The following is an 18,241-nucleotide window of genomic DNA, read 5'->3' as shown; positions in this document are numbered from 1 at the left end:
AATAAGTTAGAGATAATCTTAAGTTTAAATCTACCTATAAAAGTAAACCAATGTTTACGTTAATGATTAGAAGTTTGCACAAAAAATACTAGTCAAATTAGAAAATTAAGTTACATGTTACGAGAAACTAGAAAGCATGGCGCCAGTTTGATTTTTTTAGTTCATTCAGATATCTATGAAATTTAATCCAGTTTTAGCTTCTTTTTATTTTTCGGTTTGAATAATAAAGTTGTTCGAAACAGGTCAAACATAATCAGATTCTTAATTGATTTAAATTTTTGGTAATTTTGAACAATTTTTTTAGATGATTGATATAAAAATTTAGAAATATAAATCAAATTTTAGATAATCAGATGCTTATTTAACTCATTTTAAGTATAAAAACAAACCGCATCTAGATATTTATAAATAATCAACTCGGTATCTTTTGTTTTTGATTCGGTACAATTTAGTTTTGGATTTCGGTTTAAAACGTCTACACGCGCGTAGTTACGAGTGCGCTTCGAAGGCTCTTCCATTCTAACCCTAATCTAATCGTGGAATTTCGGCGGAGTTGATTTGTTTACTTTTGACGTATGCAACAGATAAGCACTTTGACAGTAGTTGCTAATAAAATTGAAATCATTTGTCATGTTAGGGAAAAGACAAGACTTTGTGATATTTGATTGTTCGTACTTCATTTTTTTTCTATAGAGACAAACAAATTATCTGGTTATGAAAACTATTGACGAGAAAAAGAATTTACACACTACAAAACATATAGATCAAAACACTAAATTGGTTAAAATATATTAATATTATTATAGAAATAAAAGAGAAACATCATTTGAATTACCCTTACAATCATGACTACGAATCATCATCGTTTTTCCAAAAGTCTAAATAATATGCATATATTCCGGCGCATATTAAGATTAACAAACATGCAAAAACAGCTATAACCGCCACTAGTCCCCAGGTCCCCATCGTCTCTTTTGAGGTATAGTAACTTCTCTTCTTGTATGTAATGGAACTGTTATGAGATGTGGATTCAACCGAAAAGAAGATGTTTATATAACTAATTTAAATTTGAAATATGGTAATTTATAGATAGACTAGGAGATTTTCCCTGCCACGAATATAGAAACTACTTAATAGTTCTGAGCACGTATATATTATATGAATCAGCATATCTTAAGCATGAGTTGTTAGAATTAAATGACTTTTAATTGAGAATCTTATGATAAATCATACTACTCCATTAACGAGTTCTACTCCATTTTTAATATTAGAGACTATTTAAATGTCAAGAACCAGTCAACAAAAGATTTAACACATCGATGTAAAAAAAAGATTTAACACATCCTTATTTTCATATCTTGTAATTTAATTGATAGTAATTTACTAAAACTAAATAAACCACAAGGTGGTGGTCTTTTAGATAGACTTTGGACAACAAAGTAATCCAGATTTAAAAGCTCTCCAATATATTTTATTATTTTGTCACGTGGATATAAGATAATACTCTAAGATCATTTCCAATAGTTTACTCAATTTTTTCTTTTAAATAAAGTAAATATATATACTAGAGTTGATTTATACTCTAATAGTATTATATTTAGAGTAAAAAATATAATGATGAATAAAAAATACTTTATTTATAGAATAAATTTATTTTTCAGTCTATTATTAAATGAAAATTTGAGTACTATTATAACATATTTACTCTAAATTCTGTTTATACTCAAAGTAAGATATTATCAGAGATCATTGGAGATGTTCTAAACTTTATTTGAATACCCAAAAAGATGGTTCATCAATGGACTACACCTACCCCTGAGAATTAGTATAGGTGTTTTCAACTTTTCATAGGCTTGAAATACTCCAGACTAATAAAAAATTAATTAAATATCATATGGTTATAGAAATTAACACAAATTTTTTTTTGAGAAGACGACATGTCAATAAATGAAAAACCTAAGAAAACCAATGAAATCATTTAAATATTACACGTCAGTTTACACATCACACATCAGTCAAATACAGTAAATCCCAAACGGTGATGTCGTCGTCTTTGGGATCTGCTTTTCTACAGTAAATCCCAAACAGTTAAAAAGAACCCTAAGGTTTAGGTCGCAGTCATCGAACAATTTGTTTGCCCGTGGCTTTGTGATCTGCTTTTCTATCATATGGTTGTATTATAAGCATTCTCTCTCTCTCTCTCCCTCTGTGTTTTAATTGAAATTATCTCTCTTAAGAGCTAGGTCTGTCGTATTTAGATTGATTTGCATATGAGATCTGTTAATTTCTTCTGATTCTAGAGTTTTAAAATGTATGAGTTATGTCTAGAACTGAAACTGAATGATTATTATTAAACGGAGATTATTGCATTTTCGTATTTAACAGATTGTGCGCAAATCAGCTCACTTGTGCTTTGACAAAAATTGGTGTACCCTGACTCTACGATAACAAGGCAAGTAGACAACTACGTTGTCACTCATGAGAAAGCTTTTGTCTTGTCTCAATGTCAATCTCTAAACCTAAGCCGGGGGCGGGTTCTAGCCGCTGCTGATTCAACTGAAACCTTAGATGGTTAAAGACTGTTTTTTAATGAAATTTTTTTTTCCCTTGATTCTTCTGATGTGGAAGTGGTTGCAATAAAGGAGTTTAGGTTTTAAAACTTGTAAGTGACTATTTATGTTTCTGAATGTTCTGGTGTCTCTGTTTCTGGAGGAAAATGTTTATTCGGTTAACTATTGTGTTCATGTGTTCATTCGTAATGTTTGTTCTTCTCCGATACTTTATTGGTTTTATTAGTAAAACCAGCTCACTTATCTTCTGGTATGCTTTACTCATTTGCATGTTTTGTCTCGTAGTAGTTAAAAAGATGTGTAGTCTTTGTATGTGAGGATTAAATTCTGAGCAAGAGTCTCATCAGCATTTGTTTTTCAAATGCTCCTATTCAACAGAGATCTGGTCTCATTTCTGTCGAGGTTTCACTACGGCACCTCCGGTTTCACTTCTCGCTGTCTCTAGATTATTGGTTCAGCCGCAGCTTTCTTCTTCTTCTGGTTTTTGTACCTTCGCTAAGCTTCTAATGAAGGTCATTGTGTACTTCCTGGCGGGAGTGGAACTCTCGGATATTCCGGGAGTCTTTTTCCCCTGTTTCTGTGATTGTAGCTGGAGTAGACCGAGAGACCGTCTGCTGTCCTTGCCAGCTCCCCTCCATTGCTGCAGATTTTCTTTTTCTTTTTCTTTTCCCTTTCCTCTTTCTCTTCCTTTTAGTTTAAATGTTTTCTTCTTGCATGTAATAAGTGGCTAGCCACATACTTTGTTAAAAACAGAAAAGCTTGGTATAAATCTTAACACTTAAACCAAAAAAATCCCCAAGTTTTCTAATCAATAAAGTTGAATTATATATTGATTAGAAAACTTGGGGATTTTTTTGGAATTTTTTTATACCAGAAATATATAACTCTAAGTTATCAGCATTCAATTTTTTCTGATTAACTTTATTCAATTCCTGGTATAAAAAAATCTGATAACTTTATTAACTCTAAGCAATCAACTTTATTGATTTAAAAAATGCTGATATTTTTGGTATGAAGGATTATAATTCATTAGTGAGAGTCAATTTATTCCGATAATACCAGGAATGCCCATATATACAACTCATGCACATGTAGCATATAATTTGGAAGTCATGCATGCATATGTTACAAATTAACTGAATAACATACATTACACATGATTGGAGAAATGTATAAAATAATAATATTCTAAGTGGGAATGAATTATTGGAAACAAATTTGTAAAAATGAATGGGTTATGTATGATTAACCAAGAAAGTTGGTGACCATAGACATGGGAACCAAACAAAGCCCTTTTTTCTTCAAGTCTACTGATAATTCACCTTCGTTTTGCACTGCACTCTCTCCTTTCACCTATGTAAAATTACCGCATGGTAAGTTACTGTGAGATATAGAAAATAGTTCGTATAACTTTTGATTGATAAACTCAAACGTTAGCTATAGGAAGTTATAGTTAGTGACTTAGTGTGGTTCTTACATTATTTGTGTCTTCACCAACGCCACCCCCGTGTCTCGTGTTGTTCTCCAATATGTTCATTATGCTATTGACCTGTAAAAAACAACAAATCGTTCGTAGTTGATTTATTTATTTATGGACCAAATTAATTAAGGTAGGTTTGACTTGTTAAATTGATTATTCATTATATTCATCAATGTCAAATAGGAACTTACACAATGGCACTGATTGTTTCATCAAGTTTTTTTTTTGGGTGGTTCATTTCAAGAATATTTCAATTATGAGTCTCAATGGCGTCTAACCTTATCGATCCAATGTCCCATAAAAGATATAATCAGCATTTGACTAATAGATTATAAATATCGGTTTCATGACATTATTCACTTTAATATTTACCAAACTCGACTGTTAGTAGTGCAAAACAACGAAGAAAGAACCAAAGAATCAGAATTATGAAAAGATTGATATTTTCTAACTTACACATAGAAAATTCTACCTTACACATACCGCTTTAAGTATTTTCTTAAGAATTATAAAGAATAAATCGTTTTGTTCTAAAAATATGATTTTTGGAACAACACACACATATATATATAAATAGAGAGAGGTAGACTTACATTAAGACTACGAGAAGGAGAAGATGCAGTGTCTTCAAGATCACAATGACGACCAAAAGGAACCTCTCTATTTCTTGTCCTCTTGAAGTTCAAATTGTTGTAATAGTTAGGCCCTTCTTGTTTAGACATGTCAACGGTCTTCTTAGTCGCGACGAAAGACATTGCATCGGGGACGGAGGAAGAACTGAAATCTCCGATATGGACAGCACTTGAAGAAGCCTCGAAGAAATCTTCGAAGTACATTGACCAGCTACTTTCCTCCGGGGTTTGGTCGCTTGAAAACTTCAACGTTTCGCATTTGCTCATAATGAAAGCATTGTTCATTGAGCTCTCCATGAATATTTTCGAAGAGAAAGAAATGGAGTTTTTTCTTGGTTGTTAATTGGTAGCGACAGATGAAACATGCGTAAGGGTTAATTATATACATGATAAAATGTATTTCTTTTAAAGCACAAATTAGTATATAATGAAATATCAAATATGTCACTTCTCGGACATCCGATAAAATAAAATATTAAATATACAATACTTAAAGCTGAATTAATTTTTATTTTGCTAAAAATGATGGGAATGTTGGTTTGGAATCCTGGTTTGTGTGGTCGCTCTATCTGTATTTTCCCTCTATTTGGTTGGAAAAAAAGTTGATTTGAAATATTCAAACCAATTTAGCACTGTTACTTCTGCAGATTTAAACATGAATACGAATTTTAAAGACATAATTAAAAATTAAATCTGAAATTGAATCTTTTGAATAATACAAACTATTACTACTAGTTAAATTGTTTAAACATAAACAACTAAAATATTGGTTTTTTGGTTAAAAAAATTAAAATATTGTTTGGTAATTTATAAGTAATCAAGAATATAGAAATAAGAAAATACGATGAAGAAAGTATATATTATGATTGGATCCATTTGACAGTATTTTTTATTCTTAATGCTTTCTGAATAACTAAAAAGATATAAAATTTCTTATTTAAAAAGTTCTTATTTCATCAACTAATATGCGTCATTCATTAATACTGTATATAATTATCTGTTTTAATTTATATATAGTATGGTGCTCGGCTCTAGGATCTAAGTTTTTAGACGTGTATTCCGTCGAACTGCTCTGTGATTACTTTATCTTCTTTATCGAATAATTGTTTGGTGCATTATCCCTAAGAATAATGTATATATGTTAATATCTACAGCGAAGCCGGTAAATAATCTTGTATGAATTTATGTGTGACGAGGAAGATGTGTCACATTCTGCTCCATATTCTGAAAAGGCTTTTAGTTGCCGTCAATTTTATTACGTCGCATTTTCGCTCGTTCCTACTAAGTTAATGAATAGATTGGACGGAAACATTTTTTTTCTTTAGATTCCTAATTAAATTAGTTTCTTGTTTGTCCACTTTGGTTGTGTTGGTCCATAAGAAACCGATAATTAAGTAATTATCACTAAGTTCTGGATTACGAATAAATCAACGAGCAAATGCGCCGGTTTCACATTATCCAAAAAATTTATATTAAGAAAACTACATGACTACTAAACTAGTTATTCGTACGGTACAAGTAGACGAGTTTCAAATAGTTTTTTTTTTTTTTTTTTTGGTTTAAATGTTAAGATTTATACCAAGATTTTCAGTTTTTTAGAATTGTGGCAAGCCACTTATTACAAGAGTTTCAAATAGTTTGTTTATTTAAAATATATATTTAATGTTCACATAAGAAGATAATATATTAAATAGTTAATGAGTTGAGGAATGAGGAGCATGGTTCATGATTTAAGAGACGAATATCGAATGCAGTCATGCTGATGCAGTACGTTTTTGGAGACCTTTTCGTTCAAACTCCAAACAAAACGGAATTTTTGATGAATTATGTGAATGAGTATAATGTATAAAAAGAAAGTTACATGTTAAGCTAAAAAGCCTAAAATAAAAAGAAACATATAGCAAATCGATCAACCCTACTTTGCACCATCTTAATCGTCATTTTTGTACTTCTGTGCAAACTCTTGTCTATGCATGTGAATCCCTGCGATCCCTTTTTCAAGGGTTATACACTTATATGGAAACATTTTTTTTTTGAAACATTTACTTTTTGAATATATGTTATAAGATCAAATTACAGTTAAATTTTAAAAAAATAGCATACGTCACTCAAAACAAAAGTTAAATACCCCAAATATAAAATTTAACATGATTACCAAAAAAAAAATTTTAATAGAGTTAAATCCTAGAAGAACTGCATATATCATATTCAACTTTAACTGGGTGTAGTGTATTGAATTTTGTTTTTTTTCTTAGCTATTAGGTGCAATTTCTCTAATAATATCCTAGAACTAAAAATAAAACGTTATTTACAGGAGAGTTAGGTAACCAAAATTATAAACTAAACCAACAAAGAAGATTTAGAATTTGTCAACTTCCAGTTTAATAATCTTAAATATCATTGACTTTGTAAAACTCCTTGACATACGTCAACTGAAGATCTCACAAAGATTTATTTCATTTAAAAATGAATTATTTCTATTATTGAGCTGCCTAACTTAAGGATAAATTATTTACTAGATCTCGATCCGTGCAACCGCGCGGGTTTTTGTTTTCATTTATTTTTATATAAATATTTTTTTCAATTTTAAATTAGTATATTTTATAATATATATGTGTCTATAAATTTTTAAAACATAATAAGTTTATTGTATATATTTTTTCATTGAATAGATTGTTTGAGACTTTCACATGTATTTGTATTTTTTTCTATATATATATTTTCGGATTATTATTTCATTATTAAAATTGTAACTATATATATAAAGATTAATAAAATATTGTTTTATTGTCATATTCAAAGATATTATAACATTTCACAAATTTTTAAAAAAATTTAAAATTAAACTTTTCGCTTTATAGGTTTATATTATCGAGTAAATAATTAAACATTTAGTTTTTGTTTAATTTTTAAAATAAATTATATAGTTTAAAATTTGTTTTTATTGGTTTAAGGTAATATATCACATTGATATACTATATAAGTATATAATACGTTTGTAGTATATCACATTGATATACTATATAATATAGCTAGAATAATCGATGTGTTTAAGATAAATAGTACAATAAAATCTACGTGGCGAATTAGTGGGTTCCAGTAAAGCTACAAAAGATAAATAAATGACGCTCAACGGAATATTACTTTGTGCTTCAGAAAAAAACAGATAGGTCAATGCTTTTTGTATATATATATATATATTTCCGATTAAAATAAAATTTGTTACGTCATACGGTTAGATTAACATAGTTTTCAGTCTCCTGAAAAGAAAATAAAAGAAATAGCTTTCACTTAATCAGCTTTCGCGATTAAAAGAACAGAAAAACAAATTACTTGTCTCATTTACGTGTATTGATATGAATAACGATAACAAGAGTAATATTTAGCGATCAATATATTCATGTGTCATGTAATATTACCCTAACCAAAATCGACTTTATACGAAGAATAACGCGACATGTAAGTACATCGCGTTGATTTACATGCTAGAGTGAAATTGCAAATAGACACGTATATGCCGCTTTAACATCCGCATGTGAGCTACCAATTATTCTCAAGTTGTTAAGCTAAACATGATTATGATTTATGATAAAAGTCAAATCCAATGATTAGGGATTAGGAATTGTTCAAAAATAACCCAACGTTGTGGTAAAGGGGTTGCAGCTGTAACTTCTGCTACTTGGATTCAACTCACGGTAGAAATGACTATTTACAATGTTTGAATTTCCGATAAAGAGGTGAAAATAACTTTTTGTTTACCAAAAAAAAATTGTTCAAAAATAAAGGAACGAGAGAAACATCTCTTTTATTTACTTTTATTTCGTTATAGTTGTGTACCTTTTTTTTCCTCTTGAAAAACCTATTATGAGATTTACAAGAATACAATAAAAATTACAAAGAGAATTTTGAATTTACGAGTAACGCTATTGTTGATATATTTTGAATTAGTGACGACTGACGACTCATTAAAGCATATAATCAAGAATTTTGCTGTTCGGTTGGTACTTGGTAAGTCAGGGTCCATGAGGTGATGGTTTCTTTTTTAGTCATTTTTCTTAAGGAAATTTGACTGTATAACCAAGAGAAAATTATAATACAAAATCTAACAATTTTACCTAATAAGCTAAAGTACACAACATATTTTTTTATATAATTGTCATTTTGTCCGTTCTAAACAACATATTCTAGATAATGATAATCATTACATCATGTTTTATTCTTCTTTCACATGTTTACATCTAGTTAGGTTATCAAAAGATGAAGCCACGAACAATGATTCTTCTCCTTCATTATTCCATCAATTTTATTTCCACCATAATGACCTCCATCTGTATAATTGAACCATCACCACTAATTGTTTTACTCGTCACAACCGGTCTTCTCTTCCACCACTGTCGTCACCTATTTTTTCTTCACTTTCTCCTACTGTCTCTTCTTCTTTTTCTACCTATTGTATCAACAACAAAATATCTTCTTCAACCACTGTTAGACATACATGTTTCCGCCAATCGTTATTTATTCCATTGGAAGAGAAAAGGTAAATACATCTAAAAAAAATATTCCACATCGATTATATATCTCCATTCTATTTTGTGTATGTACTTGTAAATGGAATAGCACATGTTGATGTCATATGAACAGATATAAATAGAACGAGCATTTGGAGATGTTGCATGATATATATTATTGAAAATCAACTATATATGGCCACTAGGAAGCCTTTTTTCAAAAAAAAAAAAAAAAACTATGGCCACTAGGATGTCGAATACCGTTGATCAGAAAAAAAACTATACTGTATATAGATGTTTATTCTATAATTTTGTATTAGTTATTTCTGTCTGTGATAAAATATCAGAGAAGATAACTGATTCTTTTTCTATTATATTATAGACAAATAAAATAGATGTGTAACATAATATATGTTATGATTGTTTTTATTCCACCTGTAACATTGGTGCTACCACCGGTTGTTTTATTGCTGCCACTCTTTCTCTCTTCTTCCAGTTGTTTTATTGCTGCCACTCTTTCTCTCTTCTTCCACCTCATACCTACTATAGCCTCCTCATCTCCTTTAAATGTTTCAATGTAATATTTTGCTCTATTCTATTTGACGAATGTAAAATATAAATGTGATTTTATCATAAATAAGTATGTACTATTTTTTGAAGTTGTATCCTTGATATGAATATTGGTTTATGAGTTAACCACACCGACACAAGTGATTTACAAACTCAATTTATCATTTCTTTAACCACATCCAAACAAATGATTGTAATTCACAAGTTTATTCTACCTTTCATTTTATATAATATAGTTTAATATTACAATATATTATGTGCTATTCCAGATTTTAATTTTATTTAAATATTATAAATATATATTATAGTTTACATTTGGTTTGGATTTAGTATTTAGGAGCTGAAGTAATGTTTAGTATTTAAAAATTGTGGATGGAATTATAATCTTATACTACTTCAGCGATATGGAATATAACGGTGCATATGTATGTTATTAAATGGAATAAACCATTTACTGCAACATCTTTATATTTTAAATCACTCCTTTCACTGCCTACAGTAAATATATATGCAGTAAATATCAGGCTGACATGGCTGGCTCCTCCTCATTCATATGGAATAGTTTCGAGTTGTTCTTTACCATATATTCTATCGGCCACGTCATTTCCTTCTGCACATAGTCGGATAATTATAAAAAGAAAGGTTAAAATCGGATGACTTTTGGCATAAATGTTAGATTATACATCAAAATCAATATGGTTACTTAGTTTCTATTGCCAAATTGGTTAGTACATAAATAAGTCATTCTCTTTATGCGAATTCATTAGTTTTAAAGTTTCAAATTTATGTTGTATGTGTTTAAATTACACCAGTGTATCAGAATATATATTTAGTCTCTATTTTTCAGCAATTTTTTTTGTTTTTTTTTTAATTTGTTCATGTTTATTTTCTTGCATTCTTTATAACAGTTATTATACAAAACTACATTGAATAGCACTAATTCAACAGTTTAATATCCAAACATATAAAAGAAACAAAGAGACTAAAGCTGCTAAATATAAAGATAAATATTAGAAAAACTCTTAGCAAAACATTTGAGTTAATATATATGAACATAGAACAAAATTATTTTATTGCTTCGGTTTACTTTGATTCTTTTTAAAATTAAGTTACACACAAAAGCATTAAGAGATATTTTTTTGGGTAAAAAGCGTTAAAAATATTTATACCCCCTAAAACAATTTTACAAAAATCTAGAACTTCTAACATCATCTATGTATAGTTCTACCATGGTGCTTAGATATCATTATTAGATTCTAGAATTGTATACAATTGTACGGTGATATTTTACTGAATGTGTGTGTTTCTTGTGTTCTAGATTTTTAAAGATTTTCTACTACCAAAACTTATTTAATTGTTGCAGACAATAAAACTACTGCATTTTAGGTTAGAATTTTTTTATAAAAAATCTAAAACTAGCTAATTAGGGTGGAAATGCACGTTCGTCAGTTTATAAGAAAAAAAATTAGATTAATTGAAATTGTTTTTAGTGGTACAATTTATGTTCCAGTGGTGATTTGAAGATATAATTTGATAGTGAATATAATTTTTTTGAGAGCTACAGTTATGTCATGGGTTTCTCTGTTAAACTTCAAAAAGACTTTTATCAAAGGTAGTGTTCAACAATCAGACTTTTATCAAAGGTAGTGTTCAACAATCAGTCAAGGTGGACGAAAGTTAACTCGTGAATGAAGATGTATTGCTCCTGGTTTGAGAAGGTGTTTGAACGGGTCATGATAAATACCAGAAGATGTATTAGTTATCTGTAGTGATTGATGTACTAATCTTGAAATAGTACAGGAAAGGGTATAATAAGTCATACAAGATACTAACTTATGTGACTGCTGAAATACATCAGTGGACAACAACACGGGGTCGATTAGGACCAACCCAAGACATGATGTTGAGCTGGATAATCATCATGAATAGTTTAGTTAAGATTATGAAAAAGTTTCTTTATTTATAGAAGGTGAAAAATGAAAGATTGCTTAGAGATCTTAGGACTTAACAATCAGTACAAATATAAAATTCTATCTCATGAAAGCTTACTTGTCTAGGGTATTTCTCAGATATGCACACAAGATGTATAGGATGGTAGTTAATGATAGTGTTGCTTCATAATCATCGTAAGCCTTTTTTCAAAAAAAATAATAATCATCCATCTAAAAATAATAGTAAGCATTGTAGTGTTGGATACCATAGCAATGGTAATCGTAATCTTGTTCTAGTAGATTTGTTTTTCAGAGATGTAGAAAATTTAACTTCGATAAGAAAAATTATATGTTTATTTATTTATTTTTATACTCATGCATATTCTATACGCACTCGAACAGATAGTGCTAGCCACAAATCACACTTTGAGTGAAGCCACTGGACCTTCATGTGCAGTGTAGGAATGTTGCGGGTTAAAGTTAAAGATAATGTTTTTTGGCATAAATTAGTCACCAAGTAGTTTAACCAATATATCTCTCTTTTTTTTTTTTTATCAAAAAAAACCAATATATCTCTACAAGCAACTTCAAGATAGTAAAACTGATATTAGATTAAAGTGAACATAAACTAATTGGTGGGCTTAATGGGCTCGACAGGGCAAGTTGTAAAAGGCATCATATATCGACAATTCTAGCACACGATCATGCCATATGAAAACACTTTTCCTGGTGGTAGCCAATCCCGATGGTTGATGATCCAGTTTTAGGTTGAGTAGTTTTCTTTAAAAATAGGTTAGTAGTTTAGGTTAAAATTCAAATCAAATAGAATAAAATTGTTTTTCGAAATTTATGTGGCTGATTTTTTATATCTAATCTATTAAAACAAAAGTACAATTTAGAATTAACCATAAGACTTACAACTTATTTACGAATCTATGCCATTAAAGTAATAACCAAACCTAAATTTAAGCAACTATTGTTTTTTCCTAATTTGACAAATAATATCCTCAATCTAATACACAATCAATTTGGTTTAATTATCTTACTAACATATAGTAATATTAAAATTTTATGTCCACAAATAAAACATTATTGTAAGTTGTTTTCAAAAGTTCAATTTTAAATATGTCGACCATTACAACTTCAAAATACACAAATTCATAACAACAAATGTAAATACAAATTAAAATAGCAATCAATAGACCCTGCAGTCGGTCCAAATCGTGAACTCCAACAAAACAGAAGAATGTTTAAAGTTTCGGTCTTATTAGACCATCTTTATCCCGGGTTATTAGGGGGTTTCTTAACCCGGGAGTCCCACAAAAACCATAAAAACCGATCACAAAAGTAATGAAATAAGAACCGATCTTGGTTGGGTTTTTGCACTGTTTGCAGACCCCACCGACACGTGGCAGCCCGCGATTAATTCGCTTTTTAATTTTTTTTTTCAGACCAAAAAAAATTAATAGCGTTAAAATGTTCTTAGTATATGTTTTCTCATTTTGTATTTACATTTTTTATATAAAATTTGTATTTACATTTTAAGATTTGCCAAGCTCCTCCAAACTATTCTTCCTAATAAAACTGAATTTCTTTGCAAATGTCCACCCACGTAAACTATTCTTCTTCACACATATATGTTTTGCATTTAAAAAATGTTATAACAAATTTATTATTCTTTATATGTGTGTTTAAAGTATTAAGTACTATATACTACTCTTCATTTAGGTTACCCTTATTATAACTAACAAGGAAAAATATCCCTCCACTCATTCTTTAAAATCATAACTGGCAATTTTATTGTTACAAAATTTTGCTATTTATTTAAAATCGTAAATAACAAACATAATCAATTTTTATCACAAAAAACATTTAAAAATATTTCCTATTTATTAAAAACTCAATCAGTTGTTAGCTAAATTGTAATCTTTCTATATATTTGGGTCTAAACTTCTTTATAATCTATCTTACCAATAAATTATTATTCTAAATGAAACCATGTCCGATAGATTTACCCTTTAGGTAATACTTTCTATAATCTGGTCACGCAAGAAATTATATTCATAACAGTATCACCAATACTATTGATTTAGGCAGACGACTAAATATACATATACCTCAACTATTTCGATTGATTCATTACATATATTATACCATTTATACAAAAAATTACTTATAAAAATGTAAAAATAAATACATGTGCGGTTTATGGGTCAACCACCAACATACATTTAAATTATAAATATATGTATACCATTTATAAAAAACAAAAATTTACTTATAAAAAAATAAAAATAAACATCCGCTCGGGCGAGCGGGTCAAGCTCTAGTACTCTATTATTATTGTTTCTTTTGTTGTAGAAATTGACTTCACATTAAAGAATGATTTGCGAAAATGACCTAGAAATTGAAAACAAACACAAAGCTAATTGTCTTTTTTTTCTATTTACTATTTTACCATTTATTTATAATACAATATTATTTTTTTTCAAATAATTACAAAATATCATTATTGTTATTATTTTCTCAGAAACTGTGTAAAAACCATATACACCCTAAATATTTACACTTATTATACATGTGAAAAGTATGAAACTAAAATTAAAAAGCACTTTTTATTAAACAAAAATAACAGATACTTCTTTCTATTCATAAATAGTATCGCTTAAAGATTTTACTTCTGTTTTATAAAAATAATATTTAATATTTTTAACGAGAAATTTAAAAAAAAGTTTTTATCTCTATTGTGTTTCAAAAAAAAAGTTTTTATCTCTATTTTAATATATTAATTAGAGAAAACTAATATTTATAACATAAATAGAAGGTAAATTAGAATTGTAGATGATTGTTATCTTTATAGTTTGGGAACTTTTGGGTTGCTATACGTCCAACAACCTCTGGTAAAAAACTAATTTTTATCACAAAAAACATAAGCATTTTGAAAAAAATGGATCTGAACCAGTTATACGAATGCCCATACCTAACCAGAAGGACCACAGTCACGAAACCAAACCCTTCAGGATACATATGAGGTTTGAGAGAGTTAAGTTTTTCTTCCGTCTTTGTTCTTCTATATATTGTTGTAAATTTGTTTGTTAATAATATTACCTGATGACAAAAGAAAAAAAGTAGAAGTTAAACCTAAACTCGAATTTGACCCAAAAAAAAAAACCTAAACTCGAATAGGGGGGACTTCTTATAAACTCAGTTCCCCTGTCTGGCAGTCTCACTGATTTGAAAAATAAATAAATAACAAACAATTTATTTTTGTATTCGTCAGCAAATAATTATTTCCATTAAAAATAAAATAAAAACGACAAATAGCGTATAAACGCATATAATGTACTTTCGATACTTGCAATAGTTCTTATATAATTCTCTTTCTCCATAAACATTACGGACAAGACCACCTAACTCTCCTAAGATCTCTCTTTGTTTGAATTCTTCTCCGTTTTAGATTCTAGGTCAAACCCTTGATCGCTTCTACGTGTTCGAAGTTTCTAAATATTTTTAATTTTTTTTTTAAATTCGACGATAAAGCTTCCTCCTTTACTCCGGCGATGGTTTTAGCGGCGAAGCAGATCGGATTCTCCAATCCCCTTTTACGCCGTAACCCATCATCCCCCTCACTCCAACGACCTCCCCCTTCTCTCTCCTTCCCCTCGACGGCCCTTCCAAAACGCACCGTTTTATCCCTCTCCAAGCCGCTTCGCCTCTCCTCTCTAACAGCAGAGTCTCCGGTGAGATGCTCCGCCTACGAAGCCGACAAGTCCGAGCCTCAGCCGACCGACGCGGCGGCGGCGGCGGCGGAAACGAAGTCGGAGGCGGCGAAGAAGCTGAAGATCGGAATCTACTTCGCGACCTGGTGGGCTTTGAACGTCGTGTTCAACATCTACAACAAGAAGGTCTTGAACGCTTACCCTTACCCGTGGCTCACCTCGACGCTCTCTCTCGCCGCCGGTTCGTTGATGATGCTCATCTCCTGGGCCGTTGGGATCGTTGAGACTCCTAAAACTGATTTCGATTTCTGGAAAACTCTTTTTCCGGTAAGTGGGTTGGTGGGTTTGAGGAGTAAAGGTTGAAACTTTAGGTTAGATGTCGATGTTTACGATGATGGGTACTTGTGGGTTTGTTGCTTAGAGAAGTAAAGGTTGAAACTTTAGGTTACGTATCGATGTTTACAATGATGGGTACTTAGGTTTAGTTTTAGATCTTGCATGAATATTTCTTGTTTTGTTTTTTACCTGAACGATATGCATAGTTTTGTATGCTTCCTGGGTGAGAGAGAGAGAGAGTAGAAAACGATGTGTCTTTTTGGCTGTGTTTGTTCATATTATTGTGTTAATTTCATAGGTGAAAGTATTAATTTTTTTTTGGTGTTTTGTTGTATTGAAAGTGTTTTTTTTTTGGATTGGTTTAAGGTTGCTGTGGCGCATACAATTGGTCATGTGGCTGCAACGGTGAGTATGTCAAAGGTTGCGGTTTCATTCACACACATCATCAAGAGTGGTGAGCCGGCGTTTAGCGTTCTTGTCTCGAGGTTCCTTTTGGGTGAAACCTTCCCTGCTTCGGTTTACCTCTCCCTCATTCCGATTATTGGTGGTTGTGCTCTCTCTGCTCTTACTGAGCTTAACTTCAACATGACTGGTAATATATATATTCTTAGACACTCACATGTTATGTTTTGTCTTTGTAATTGTTGTTGGTTATGATTGAAATGGTTTATACTCTCAGGTTTCATGGGAGCGATGATATCGAACTTGGCATTCGTCTTCCGCAACATCTTCTCGAAGAAGGGGATGAAGGGAAAGTCTGTGAGCGGAATGAACTACTACGCATGTCTCTCAATGCTATCACTCTTGATCCTCACGCCCTTTGCATTTGCGGTTGAAGGACCTCAGATGTGGGCTGATGGCTGGCAGAAGGCTCTCTCCGACATCGGACCTCAGTTTGTCGGGTAACTTCCCTCTAAACAACTCTTAGGAACCCTTTTAAACTCAAAGTGTATGTTTGACGTTTTGTCCTGTTCCTATAATGCGTTGTGAAAAGACCCATTTATCAAGTTCTTGTCTTTATCTCTCAAGACTCTTGTTTTCATCCGAATCATTAAGAGTCCTTCGGTCTTTTCATGTTTCTATTAAATTTTGTAGGTGGGTGGCTGCGCAGAGTGTGTTCTATCACCTCTACAACCAAGTGTCTTACATGTCTTTAGACCAAATCTCTCCCTTGACGTTTAGTGTTGGTAACACCATGAAGCGTATCTCAGTCATCGTCTCCTCCATCATTATCTTCCGTACTCCTGTCCAGCCCGTCAATGCTCTTGGAGCTGCCATTGCTATCCTTGGAACCTTCTTGTATTCCCAGGTAATACCACACAACACACAAACCTTAAAATTACAGATATACCCTCTATTATAAGTGTCTCTTGACTTCACCTCACAGCCACATGATGAGACTATTTAATACTTCTTCGACATTATTAAGAACCATCTTAGTTCATTGGTTTGGGATGCTTCTGGAGCAATATAGTTGAAGACTCAAAGATCTGGAGTCTTCGTTCTAATGTTTCTTTAACCGGTTGTCATGCAGGCAAAGCTTTGATAAGGCAAGACATGGAGTGTTGCGGTCCGATGTTGAGCTCGTTAATTTCGGTTAAAAGCGGGAGTGAAGGGCTTGATGTAGATATGTGTTCTCAATAATAATGAAGAAAAAATGATGAGAATGGAGACGAGACAAGATTTAGTGTGTTAGGCAGTTTTTTTTAAAATCGAGTGTTTTGGATTCGAGTGTTTGACTTTGGGGAAATGAGATGATTGCCTCTCTGTAACTAAAGTTGGAGATAGAAATTGTCCCCTTGAGAATAAGACGCCCCCCTATACAATGTGAGAAGTATTATATAAAAAAGTGGAGAATAACTTCGAGATTATCCTCAATTTTACAAATATGCATGATCTTATTGATAAGTATCTTATTGTTGATACGTATATTTGATCGAGTGGCATGTTATTTTATACATTGAAACACTATATCGTTGTAATGCTGCATGAGAACCCATATTGCATATAGAAAAAAAAAGAACTGGATACTAAACCAGATCGAGCCTGAGATCTTCAAGATGGAAAGATCTAGGATACGCAAACTCTTAGAAATAACAATGTACGTGGACCAGGTGAGTAGGAGTTCAGCTTCATGGACCGCTCTCGTCAGGACTATTGATTTCTATGATTATTATTGATATCAGCAACATACTGTATGTATTTCATTTGTCAGAAGTACTATTCTATCAGCAAGAAATCCAAAGAGAATAATTTTTTTTTTAAAACTAATAGGAGAATAATTTTGAAGAACAATTTTTTTAAATATAAGTGATGTTTTCAACCAAAAGAAAAGAATAGTAATGTTGATGCTTGCGAATAAAATAGAGGCATTAGATTTGGTTCAGTGGGAAAGAAGATAAAAGAGATGTCTCTTGAGATTTCATAAGAGGCAGAGACGAATATACTAAGCGAAGATTCTTTCTATCGGAATTTGCAATTTGCATAACTATTGA

The 18,241-nt window shown here is 31.0% G+C and overlaps 2 protein-coding genes and 2 long non-coding RNA genes across 4 annotated transcripts; 3 read left to right on the top strand and 1 right to left on the bottom strand.

The window, feature by feature from the left end:
• The first annotated feature begins 103 nt into the window (after positions 1-103).
• On the top strand, positions 104-2,813 carry LOC103851939. The gene is made up of 2 exons (XR_629840.2): positions 104-2,171; positions 2,386-2,813. It is a non-coding gene; the product is annotated as an uncharacterized LOC103851939 (long non-coding RNA).
• LOC103851938 (vascular-related unknown protein 4) lies at positions 1,842-7,413 on the bottom strand. Its single transcript, XM_009128818.3, has 3 exons — positions 4,644-7,413; positions 4,048-4,119; positions 1,842-3,923 (listed from the first exon to the last, which is right to left on the bottom strand). The coding sequence occupies exons 1-3, from the start codon at positions 4,977-4,979 to the stop codon at positions 3,816-3,818; spliced, it is 516 nt and encodes a 171-aa protein (XP_009127066.1). The 5' UTR covers positions 4,980-7,413; the 3' UTR covers positions 1,842-3,815.
• LOC117131681 lies at positions 7,409-13,366 on the top strand. Its single transcript, XR_004454854.1, has 2 exons — positions 7,409-11,372; positions 11,404-13,366. It is a non-coding gene; the product is annotated as an uncharacterized LOC117131681 (long non-coding RNA).
• A 1,674-nt stretch (positions 13,367-15,040) lies between these two features.
• On the top strand, positions 15,041-17,654 carry LOC103851937 (glucose-6-phosphate/phosphate translocator 1, chloroplastic). Its single transcript, XM_009128816.3, has 5 exons — positions 15,041-15,737; positions 16,113-16,338; positions 16,426-16,648; positions 16,842-17,055; positions 17,281-17,654. Exons 1-5 carry the CDS (start codon positions 15,252-15,254, stop codon positions 17,290-17,292), a joined length of 1,161 nt encoding a protein of 386 aa, XP_009127064.1. The 5' UTR covers positions 15,041-15,251; the 3' UTR covers positions 17,293-17,654.
• Positions 17,655-18,241: the final 587 nt, after the last annotated feature.

Source organism: Brassica rapa, chromosome A02, assembly GCF_000309985.2.
Source record: "Brassica rapa cultivar Chiifu-401-42 chromosome A02, CAAS_Brap_v3.01, whole genome shotgun sequence".
Classification (NCBI taxonomy): domain Eukaryota; kingdom Viridiplantae; phylum Streptophyta; class Magnoliopsida; order Brassicales; family Brassicaceae; genus Brassica; species Brassica rapa.
Note: the sequence above shows the minus strand (reverse complement) of the source record. Positions and strands in the feature narration are given on the sequence as shown.

What these genes read in the sequence shown, in the direction of transcription:
- LOC103851938 (XM_009128818.3), bottom strand. Translation starts at nt 4,979, where the DNA reads ATGGAGAGCTCAATGAACAATGCTTTCATTATGAGCAAATGCGAAACG. An exon ending in CTCCTTCTCGTAGTCTTAAT is followed by an intron (nt 4,120 to 4,643) that starts GTAAGTCTACCT and finishes TGTTTTTTACAG; the next exon opens with GTCAATAGCATAATGAACAT. An exon ending in TTGGTGAAGACACAAATAAT is followed by an intron (nt 3,924 to 4,047) that starts GTAAGAACCACA and finishes AATTTTACATAG; the next exon opens with GTGAAAGGAGAGAGTGCAGT.
- LOC103851937 (XM_009128816.3), top strand. Translation starts at nt 15,252, where the DNA reads ATGGTTTTAGCGGCGAAGCAGATCGGATTCTCCAATCCCCTTTTACGC. An exon ending in TCTGGAAAACTCTTTTTCCG is followed by an intron (nt 15,738 to 16,112) that starts GTAAGTGGGTTG and finishes GATTGGTTTAAG; the next exon opens with GTTGCTGTGGCGCATACAAT. An exon ending in ATCGGACCTCAGTTTGTCGG is followed by an intron (nt 16,649 to 16,841) that starts GTAACTTCCCTC and finishes TAAATTTTGTAG; the next exon opens with GTGGGTGGCTGCGCAGAGTG.